This window comes from Gossypium hirsutum, chromosome D04 (genome assembly GCF_007990345.1).
Source record: "Gossypium hirsutum isolate 1008001.06 chromosome D04, Gossypium_hirsutum_v2.1, whole genome shotgun sequence".
NCBI classification, from domain to species: Eukaryota; Viridiplantae; Streptophyta; class Magnoliopsida; order Malvales; family Malvaceae; genus Gossypium; species Gossypium hirsutum.
The window spans coordinates 11,616,156-11,627,929 of NC_053440.1; the positions used below are offsets into that span (position 1 = coordinate 11,616,156).

The following is an 11,774-nucleotide window of genomic DNA, read 5'->3' on the forward strand; positions in this document are numbered from 1 at the left end:
TATAATAAATTTGAATTACATTTTTAAAGTTGAGAAAGTAAAAAATTAAAAATTTTAAAATAAAAATAAAAATAAAAAATAAAAAATAAAAAATAAAAAATAAAAAATAAAAAATAAAAAATTAAATTCTAAATATACAAAAATTAGATTTCATCTATTTATGACGTGGGTGCTTAGCGGAGTTGTCTGTCCATTTAGAGAACAATGCGTTGAAGAACGGAAGTCCCTCTGCTCGTAAATTAATAACAAGAGTAAGGGTAGTTCCGTATTTAGAAAATTACGGCCGCCTCTCGATTCTTTCCCACCTTCACAATTTTCGTCTACACCCCGTTTCACCGTGACGTGACGGTTTTTCTTTTTAACCTCTTAATTGAAAGTTGAAACAACGAAGAAAGTCAAAGAAAAAGAAATTATTATTAAATTCATGGATGATGAGCTTAAAACCAAAGCAATGGCTTCAAATTCAACGAATGTAAACCCTAGCAAAGATATCGAGGCATCTAAAACTAAAGAAGAAGGCGAACTCTCTGATTCATACGACGACGTAATCGCACTTTCCCTCTCTTTAACCCTAATTTCCATGTATTTTTATTCCTTCTTTTTTACTGGTTTTTGGCTGCTGAGGAAATATAGGAAAGTGTTCATTTCTATGAATATTTGTTTATCCAACTTTATCGATTTATTGTGAATATATGTAAGCTTTTTGGTGTTCTTGAACTTTTGATTATGGTAGCGGGTTGTTTGTGCTTCGTTGCTGCGAAATCGAGGGGAAGAAAAAGAAAACAATTTCGTCTATTTCGATCTTAAATAAGATAAAATGAAGGCCGGATTCTTCTTTTTTCATAGTTTAAATTTTTGCAGATTTACAGGCATAATATGTATTGCTTTAAAAAAGCTAACTAGATTATAGTTGTATATTTTACTATGCTTAGTTCAATTTTAGCTTAGAGACCTGTTGTTGCTTTGTAAAATCATGGAGCTGAACCAGAGCTTTCTGTGAGAATTTCATTTTATTTGAATTTTACTAAGCTCTGTCTTGGTTTATGTTTTTTTTTTGCTGTTTGTCTATTGTTTTGGGTTCTTTTTTTTGCTTTCACTTCGTAATAAACTTATGTACCAAAGAACATAAATGTGCGACTTATTGTTGTGTTATTTTCCTTTTCCAGGAAAATCTGGATTGCTCCACTGCTCAGTCTAGTGGTACTATTGCCCCACCTTTGGGGCCTAACTCAGTGCCTTCTGCGGTGAAACCCATACCACCAAATCTGGCTGGTAAGTCATAGAGGCTAACATCGAGATTCTTAAGTAGCTTTGATGTTTCCAACATATTTGGAGCTTATTTTGGTGCGGCTGAGTTGACTATTGAAATGTCCTGTTTGTATATTGAAGTATTAAACTAGTGCTTAAAATGTACATTGACAAATGCACTATTTGGTTGCTATTTGATGGTACACATTCAAACTTCATAAGGGGCATTTCTAAGTCTTTTACTTGCTTAGTTTTTGTAGAGATTTTATTTTATGGTCTACTGCCTTTACTGCACTATCTGGAAAATGTCTTTTACTTGCAAAATAGGATGTTTTCCTAATATTGTTTAAACATTTTTTCCTAAATTTTAGTATTATATTATAATGTTTCTGCTGATATACAGGGAATGCTATTGCTGGTAATAATATTGCTGGCGCTGTTGATGTTCTTTCACAACAACCAATTCCACCAATGAGTCAGAAAAATGTTGAGAAGAATCAGTTGCCAGTTAAATCCACTAATCGTAGTTGGTATGCTCCTTCCGGAGGTAGCAATAATCTTGTAATATGCTTCTCAGATGATGATAGTGGAAGTGACTCAGAAGAATGCAGCCGACAAAAACCTGTTGAAAATAAATCCAACTCGATTAGGGATGGTACTCAGAGACCCTTAACTTCATCTGCACCAAAGTTGAACAAGTTAGGACAGACTTCAACAAATACTACCAGAGCAATTCCCAAGAAACCTTTAAGCCGTACATTTATCTCATCAATGACCAAGATCAATGGTGGGGCCAATCCCAGGATTGCTGTTTCTTCGGTTGATCAGGGATCACAAATTAGATCTTTTAATCCCCGCAACAAAAGTTTGGCATGCCAAGATCTTTTGTCTGAGCAAGGTGTAGTTTCCAACAATAGTAAACTACAGGACTTGAGGCAGCAGATTGCACTTCGGGAAAGCAAATTGAAGCTTAAAGCTGCCCAGCAACATAAGGAAATAGTTCTGACCTCAACTATGAACCTAGACAATAGTGGAGGAAGGAAGTGGATTGCAACTTCAGCATATGGTTCAGTTGATCCAAAAGAACCAGACAAGAAACGCTTGAAACTTGGAGATTCTAATTTTACCCAATCAAATTCAGGTGCTCAACCAGAGGTACATCACGTAAAATCTAATTTAGTGTCAAAAGACCAAAAACTGGAGACAAAGAGTCTGCAGAGCAAGGATAAGGTTGATCATAGCAAGAAAGTAGATCCAGTAAGCAAAACCAAGTCAAGCATTAAATGGAAAAAGAAAGATGACAAGCGGGTTGACGTTTCATTGGAAGATGCATCAAAAGTGGTGAAGGATGGTAAACTTTTTTTTTATCTTCTTTAAGTTTATCTTATACAATCCCGTGGATGCTCTGACTGACATGGTTCTTTCATCCTGCAGGTGTTGACATGCATAAAGATTTGCATCAATCCGTAAGGACCAGTAGGGAGGTTGATCCAAGTATTTTAGCAAATCAGACTGTAGCTTTAACAAACGCAAGTGCCAGTGCTATGAAAAATAACTTGGTACGTTAATGTTTTAGGGTGCTCTTTGCTCGTAAATTTTTTTTAAAAATAATACTGGCACTGTATGGTTAACATATTAGATCTGTTTTGCATTATCTACTCGTGCAGAAGAAAAAGATTGACCTTCATTTTGATGCAATTGGTATTTCAAGGATTATCTGATTAGTTAATATCTTGTTCTGAAGTTATTGGTGCTAAATTATGGACGAACAGAAATGAGTTTTATCTTCATAAAATTAGAAGTCTTAAAAAAATCAGTTTCCAAATGATTGTCTTCGTATATCATCTAAGCTTTTGGTATAGTGGTTAATAGTTTTGCAACTTACAGAGATACGTGGAATTAAATCATCCAACTAAGGTTGGTTTAAGTAATCCACGAAGTTCTTCACCAAGCAAAGCAGTGAGAGAGCTGAATTTATCAAAAGGGAATGATTACCGTGAAGTCACATCTGGTGATAAAACACTTGATCCCCATTTTAGCAAAAGATCTCAGGTCTCTCTATGTCTGTTGATCAAATAATTTTAACTTTATTTAGCCTCATTATGACTGTGCTGAGACTTGATTAATGTTGCATTTCAGACTTCTCAAGATACTGCAAGTCTGTGGAACAGTTTGGGTAATGTAAATATCCCTGGTCATTCTAATGTGGATGTAGATATACATTCTTTAGTTGAGATTGAGGAAAAACTGGACAAGGAGCTAGAGGAAGCGCAAAAGCACAGATGCTTGTGTGAAATTGAAGAAAGAAATGCTCTTAAAGCTTACCGGAAAGCTCAGAGAGCTTTAATTGAAGCTAATGCTAGATGTACAGATCTTTATCGTCAAAGGGAACTTTGTTCGGCACGCTTCAGATCTTTACTTGTGGATGATCCCTGTTTATTATGGTCTTCCAGGCAACATGAACATACTAGAATGGGATTGGATGCCTCAGACAATGTGCCTGAAAATATGGACCTTGTACCAATATCAACTCATAGATTACTGCCTGCCTATGACGGTCTTAATCAACCAGGGTCTGCTGCAAATATCCAATGTATCAATATAGCTCGTCACAATTTGTCTATACAGCATGATAATGGGCGAAATTTGGGTTCTGAACCATGCAGTGAGCAGGATGCTAGTACATCAGAGCCATTTCCTCATAATAGCAACAATGCTGCAAATGGAGTAAGATCTCCGTGTAGTCCGATTATTTCTGCAGATGAAGATGAAGGGACCTCTCTAATGGACCATGATTCTGTTCAACCCAGTCCTGAGTATCAGCAAAAAAAACAAAACTCTGAAGTAATTCGTAAGAGTGCAAATAATGAGTCTAATAATCAGGATTCTTTGCTTCTTGAAGCAACATTGAGGTCTGAACTATTTGCGCGGCTGGGAATGAGAACATCAAAGAACATTGATTCATGTTACAATGAGCCTTCTATGGAACGAGGGGCAGAAAATGATGTTGAAAGTGAAAAGACCCAGATTAGCAATGGTAGTGTTACACTCTCAGAGGCAGAGAAAAAGCATCAATTTGATGTTTCAGGTAGCTTTTTCATCACAAGCAATGTTTTAGCAGTGTTATTTTTGTTTGTTAAAAAATGATTAAACAATAGACATTTCCTGATTTAGGCCCTGAAAAGCCAAATGAAGTTATGCCAGAAGCTTTGGTGCTCCAGGAAAAAAATAATATTCCAAAGTTTTACGCTTCAGCAAATCCAAAGGACAATGGAATTTCTGTTGGATGTCAATTTTCAGCGACATCTATAATATTTGCACCTTCTTCCATTTTGAGGAGTGCAATGGGACATTTGAAGGCCATGGCCCCTGTTACTAGACAAAGAGTGAATCATGTCTACAGTGAAGAGGTTGCTTATGTCAACATTGATGAAATGGAGCAGTCTGGTCAGATAGCAAACTCTTTAGAGGCAATTTGTGATTTATCTAGGAAAGGAATGGGCTCCTATACGTGCAATATTGCAATTGACCCATCTTGGCCACTCTGCATGTATGAGCTCCGAGGAAAATGCAACAATGATGAGTGCCCGTTTCAACATGTTAAGGAGTTGTCTAAGAGAAATACATACATGAATGGAAATGATGATTCTGACAGTGCTGGTATGAATGTCATTTTACATCTTTGGAAACCTGTGCATTGTTGCTAACCTAGTTGAAACCATCCATTTGCAGATTCTCAGCTTGTTCTGGCATCATGTCAACAGCGAAGTAATGGTCCAACAAAACCTGTCAAATATAATGATGTTTTCATTTCACCAACTTATATAGTCAGTTTAGATATTTTGAAAGCTGATCCACTCGAATCTGTTGTGCCTTGGGCGAATGCACACTCCTGGTGGAAGTATTTCAGTATTTGCTTAGCTTTATCAAGCTTTTTCCAGAAAGATTTACCTACAGATGAGCCTTTCTTTCATGAGGATGATGGTCGTATTGAAGTGCGTGGCAGCTGGAATAGGCAATCCTCATATTTCCAGAGTAGAAATGGAATAGCGGTTTGTAATCATACATTCTGTTTTATTTTTCTGCACTTGCTCTTTTTGGGTTTGAGCTCTATAATCTTTTTCTTTTGTATATTGTACTTTACAAATTTCTGGCCTGATATTTATTTACAGATGTTTACTTTCAAGTATGTCTTGTTTAAGTCCCAAGAACTGTGAGCATAAGGTTGACCTTCCATTGAGTCATCAGTAATCTCTTGTTAATTGTGAGATGCGTAGAAATTGGAAAGCCTTTTTTATTTTTCTTAGAATACATTCTCTATCTGATTTCCTGTTTTCTTTATACAGTTTCCTATGGTTATACCCTGTAGTCTTGTCATGGGAAAAACCTGTGCTCTTTCCGAGATGGTCAAAAGCAATGCCCCTTGTATTTTGACTTTGAATCAGCTCCTGCTTTCACTCATTTTTGTTTATTTAATACCATGAGATATGTTTGCATTTTTTTTTCTGTATTACAAATTACAAATTGGCATATTGTGTTGTTTACATCCATATTCTAATTAGGACACTCCTTTCATGGTGTGTACTCAGAAAAAACTCAGCCAAAGCCAAGCTTCAGATGCTAAGGCCCAGTCCTTGGAGATGGCTTTGCTTATCCTCAATCAGGAGGTTAACAAAGTGGAGGGTATGAAAAAGGTAACCCTGGCCACCTGCAAGATAACTTTTGGTTCATATTTACATACTAACACTTCTGTTTCTGCCATCAACTCCACTTTTTAACTCGCAGGCTCTTTCTTTACTTTCACGGTCCCTTGAGGCTGATCCGGCTTCAGAGACTCTCTGGATGGTTTATCTGCTTATTTGCTATAGTCGTAGGCTGTTTGTTGGGAAGGATGACATGTTCTCTTTTGCGGTATGTAAATTTATATGCATGGTTATGATAATTATTTGGACTCTGCATGTTGGTAACATTTAGATTGGAGGTATGGTATTGGTTAAATTGTAACTATATGCTGACATGTAAAGGATTCTGTCTACTGGGTATTCTTGGTTCTCTCTACTAATGGTAGTTCATATGGACACTAGCAGCTTTGGCTGTCCATAGAAGTTCGCTTCATTTGGAAACTAATTATATAATCCATTGTTTTATGCATGCTTTCTCCTAGGGTCACTAGTTTCCATTAGTATTTTCATCACTTAGCCACAATGGGAATGGAATAGAAGCAGAAGGGCCAAAGAAATTACTAGTCCAATGATTGCATGCATGGGAATGTTACAGTAATGGTAATTTTGGGATTGGGTAAATTGTTTGGGGGGAATTGAAAAATATCTGTGAGATTGTTAGTATTGCTTTGTATGTGTGCGAGTATTTGTTCATCTGTCATTCTTTTCAGTTTGCTTAAGATATTCCCTCCTTTTGTTCCTTTCTTAAGTATTTGTGTGTTTTCAAGTATATCTATTTTGTTCTTCTCAATATTTGTTCTTTTAATGTAAAATATTTGCTTTGCATTGGCATTAAATTTGTGTCCTATTCCTACTGAGGTAGCACTTCCCATCTTGGGTATTCCTTTCCCCCTCACACGAAAACAAAGCATGCATGAATGTAAATCATGTGTATGAGTTTGAGACAAACACATATAGGCATGCATCCTTGTTTGTCCCTTCAGAGAATTCAGATAAAATTCAAACCTTTTGTTTGGGCGTACTTCTTCTCTTGGTCTTCAGGTCAGAAACAATGAAGGATCGTATGAACTTTGGCTTATGTACATCAACAGTCGAAAACAACTGGATGATCGGTTGGGTGCATATGATGCGGCTCTTTCAGCACTTTGTCGTGGTTCATCTTCCTCTGGAAAGGATGTACTGCATATGAGTGCATGCATCCTAGACCTGTTTTTGCAGATGATGGATTGTTTATGCATGTCTGGGAATGTTGAGAAAGCCATCCAGAAAATATATAGACTTTTCCCTGCTACGACAAATTCTGATGGGCCTCGTTCGATGTTTACTGATATCCTCGCATGCTTAACCATTTCTGACAAATGTGTATTATGGGTTTCTTGTATTTACTTGGTTATTTACAGGAAGCTGCCAGATGCTGTGGTCCAGCGGCTAGAGCGTGAGAAAGAACTTCTTCCGGTCAAATGGCCCTCTGTTGATCTGGGCAACAATGAAAAGAAAAGGGCTATGCAGTTGTTAGAAATGGTAGTAAGTTGTGTTGACTCGTACATCAATACTGAATCATTTAAGAGTGAAAGTGATCTCAGATCGGCACAACTTTTTGCTCTCAATCACATTAAGTGTTTGGTTGCACTCAATAGCACTGACTGCTGTCAAAGCATGTTTGAAAAATACAGAAAAGTTTATCCATCTTGCTTAGAACTTGTTCTGATATCAGCACGAGTGCCAAAATATGATTCTGAGAATTTGAGTTTTCTTGGGTTTCAAGAAGCCCTTAACAACTGGCCAAAAGGATCCCCTGGAATTCACTGTATCTGGAATCAATATGCTGAATATGCCCAGCAGAATGGAAAAGCTGGTCTTGCGAAAGAACTCATCACATGTTGGTATAATTCCGTTTGGAAAGTTGAGTACCCTGAAACTGAAAATTTGAAACCCATAGATGATGGGAACTCTTTTGTCTCTTGGGGAACGAATTCAATGTCAAAGTCCAGCGTTGTGGTACCTAATGCAAACCAGACAGATATGATGTTCGGATATCTTAATCTCTTTCTTTATAACTTTTTGCAAAATAACAATGTTGACGCTTGCTCAGCTATTGACCAGGCATTGAGGGCTGCCACTCCCATGGGTTTCAATCATTGTGTAAAGGAGCATGCCTTATTTTTGCTCAATGATGAGTCTCAAAAGGGTGATGTTCCTATTAGTTGGCAGATCAATACTTTGAATATGTATTTGGATACTGCTCGCTCTTTCCAAGTCTCTGAGCCACTATCTAGACTTTTTATCACCAAGATTGAAAAGCCAAGAGTCCAGCAACTTGTTCGAAACATTCTCAGTCCAGTCTCGTCTGATTCTTCTCTTGTGAATTTGGTCCTTGAAGTGTGGCATGGCCCATCTCTTCTGCCCCAAAATCTAACACAGCCGAAGGATCTAGTCAATTTTGTGGAAGCCATCTTGGCATTAGTGCCATCCAACTATGAGTTAATGTTTTCCGTGTGTAAGGTGTTAAGCCAAGGTGACTGCTTTAGGGATGTTTCTCCCAGTCTTATGTTTTGGGCTAGCTCAACCTTGGTCGATGCATTCTTTCACGCCGTCCCAATTGCACCCGAGTTTGTATGGGTGAAGGCTGCCAATATAATGGACAATGTTCCGGGCATCGAGACCATTCTTACAAGGTTTTACAGGAAGGCTTTAGCAGTATATCCATTCTCCCTAACGTTGTGGCAGTCGTATCACACTCTAACTGAAAAGACTGATGATCGGAATGTCACGGAAGAAGCAAGAGAAAGAGGTATTGTACTTGATTGAAGTCTCTTTTCCTTAAATTGAGTGTATACTGTTAGGTTGGTAGTTTCAGCATTTGCCACAGAAACAATATTGGCGAGTCTTACTTGAGACGATTTGGTATTTGAGGAAATTTTTGGCTTGGTAAATATTGAGCCAGTTCATGTGTAATAGGAGAGATTGATGTGTAAGTAGGAAGCACAAAAGAACATACAAATTATAGGAACTAAATTGAAATAGGGATTTATCTTTTGGTGGAATACTAATCTGAAATAGGTGAAGATTTGTTTAGATGTAAAAACAAACCCAGTTGTTGCGCCCATTTTGCCTTTAGATTTTATGTTGCTTTTTTCTTTCAATCAATGTAATTGCTCATAGCGTTTGAGTAAGTTTTGGTTCATTTTGTTTTGTTCCACCGCTTTCTCAGAGTAAAGAAGAGAAATAAATCAACTTATCTGTACGAGGGTATGATCATTAAATGTCTAAATAACTTTAAAAGAAAGTTAAGCATATTCGGCACTTAACCAAAATTTCCATGAAGGATGCCGTTTGGTAGTATTAGTTGGGATTTGTGCGGTGCCTGACTAATGCTGCAAATGTGGAAATCATTAAAGTAAAAAATCATCATAACATATGATTTCGTCGAAATAGTTAACTTATAGCATTCTCATTGAAGATGCAATGTGGGATGATAGTACGAATGAGCAGTGCAAGCACATACGGCATCTAAAATTGGGATCAAGATGCTTATTATAGAGGGCCCAACCGGGTTCGAACCGGTGACCTCTTGATCTGCAGTCAAATGCTCTACCACTGAGCTATAGACCCTAGTTGTTCTTTTCTGGCTGTATTAAGTTTATATAGACTCTAAATTTACATGTGAATCAATTTTCAACCTATCTTATCATTTCAAACTTTTTTAGAGAAAAGTTTATATAACACAGTCGATCACTTGATGCTATTTTATTAATTTGTCAAATATCAATAACATCTAATATCAAAATTAGTGACATGCCAGTCATTGTTTTTATTTATAACTATATGATATTCAAGGTTTTTTTTTTTTAAATATACTAGTCTGATGATTTAATTAGTAAAATAGTTGAGGTGGTGGGTTAATTAGAGAAATAGACGAAGTCCACACTTTGGGGGTCTGAATTTGAAAACTTCAATACAAAATTGGAAGTCGGTCCCTGGAAGTGTCGACTTTAAACTCGAACCCCAGGGTGAGCACTTCACTAATTTGTCATGTTTTTTTCACGCAGCAGCAACTCATGAGCATGCATGAAGATGCAGGAAAATACAGGAAAGAAAGGAAAGTATAGAACCCGTGGCAGCAAGCATGAAAGCAAGAAAATGCAGTGTTTTATTTTCATGTAGCAGAGGAAAGAAATAATGGACCCATGAACAAGCATGAATGAAAGAAACATTAAAAGTATACTAGGTAAGCAAGTATGAGTTAATTATTTTGAATAACTGTTTTAAATTTTATGCATTTTGGTTTTGTGTATATAAATGAACCACCACTCTTCTCTCAATTCCTCCCAATCTCTTTTTCTTCTCCCATTTTCTTTCCAACACAACTATGTGTAACAAATTCTCTACAAATCCCTCACTAATAAGTAAGTTATTTTTTTAAAAAAAAACTTTTTTAGTTGATAAATGTGAAATTTAGAGATTAGTTGAATGTTTATTGTTATATTTGATATTTTTGTTATTTTAGATGTTAGTATTACTAGATTGTTATATTTTAATATATTATTTGTTTAAAGATTGATATATTAATAATTATCATTTTTAAATTTGTTTAGAATTTGAGTTTATTTTTATATAAAGGGAAAATATTGGTATATTGATATATTACAAAGGAGGCTCTAGTGTTCAAAGACGCTAAGATAAGGAGGTACGAAAACAATGTGAGTTTCCACTCTTCATTTTTGGTATGTTGTATGTTGATTAGTGAAGGTTGAAAGCATAAAGATGAGTATGATTATATGTATCTGCCAGCATATCGTTATTAAAGTAATGGTTATGGATTGCCTGAAATGCATGTATATATATGCATAAATGTACTAAGGAATAATATAGGGGATTATTAAAGGATTTAGATGAAGTTAAGATTGGGGAACAAGGGGTGAATCTGTTAGATACTTTCATACAATGTTGTCGTATGCATTCGTGATAAGCTAAGCTTCAGGCTTTGCGGAGGGGACACTACGGTATTCAAACATCAAGGTTAAGATGGTGACTGGATGAATGGATGAAATGCAATGGGAAGGGTATATAAAAGATCATGGCTATGCCATGGGTCCGATTGGAGGCTATAAATAAAAAATGAGTAAGATCCTAGCTGAAAGATGTTATGGCATCATGATAAAAGTGAGAAAGACCATAGTTGAAATATGTTATGACATCATGATAAAAGTGAGTAAGACCATAGCTAAAAGACGCTATGATATCATATAAAATCACGCCATAAAAATAATTAAGACTAAGACCATGGCTGAAAGACGCTATGACATCCTTTGATAGTCTACCGGGATAGTAAACACGAGGTTAAATTATGTAATACCATAGCTGAAAGACGCTACGACATCATAGGTAGTCCACTAGGACACTAAGTACGTGGTAGTCAGCTGGGACTGTAACATGGGAAGTCTGACAGGGTGTAAAAACATGAGGATTGTAATTAGAAAACCTGCAGTTCATGAAGACTGCCAAGGGTGAAAGTAGAGTTCGCGGGTGACTGGATTGATAAGTCATCAGAAGAAATGAGTTGGTGTGGCTAAGAAATATAGACCACTGAAATAATGAGTGACGCCAAGGTTATGTCTCAACCTAGATAGGGTAAAAGGAAGAAGATGCCCCTTAGATAAGGAGGTACACCTAGTACACACTTTATTAGTCCGCTAAAGAAGCTACGAGTTCTGTACGATTAGGATGCAATCATGTGACGTGAGTTGACAAAAGTCAGCTGAAGGGTTTAATGAACAGATCAGGGTATTCATAAAGGCATGTCCAAACGACTAGTAATGCCCGTTTGAGGATAGTGGAAAGAGG

The 11,774-nt window shown here is 36.6% G+C and overlaps 1 protein-coding gene and 1 non-coding gene across 2 annotated transcripts; one reads left to right on the plus strand and one right to left on the minus strand.

Annotated features, from left to right (window-relative positions):
• The first annotated feature begins 323 nt into the window (after positions 1–323).
• On the plus strand, positions 324–9,114 carry LOC107904736 (uncharacterized). The gene is made up of 11 exons (XM_016831202.2): positions 324–544; positions 1,167–1,272; positions 1,652–2,599; positions 2,683–2,807; positions 3,136–3,300; positions 3,388–4,336; positions 4,423–4,908; positions 4,981–5,300; positions 5,838–5,942; positions 6,034–6,159; positions 6,972–9,114. Exons 1-11 carry the CDS (start codon positions 425–427, stop codon positions 8,736–8,738), a joined length of 5,217 nt encoding a protein of 1,738 aa, XP_016686691.2. The 5' UTR covers positions 324–424; the 3' UTR covers positions 8,739–9,114.
• A 356-nt stretch (positions 9,115–9,470) lies between these two features.
• Positions 9,471–9,542, minus strand: TRNAC-GCA (transfer RNA cysteine (anticodon GCA)). The gene has a single exon. It is a non-coding gene; the product is annotated as a tRNA-Cys (tRNA).
• Positions 9,543–11,774: the final 2,232 nt, after the last annotated feature.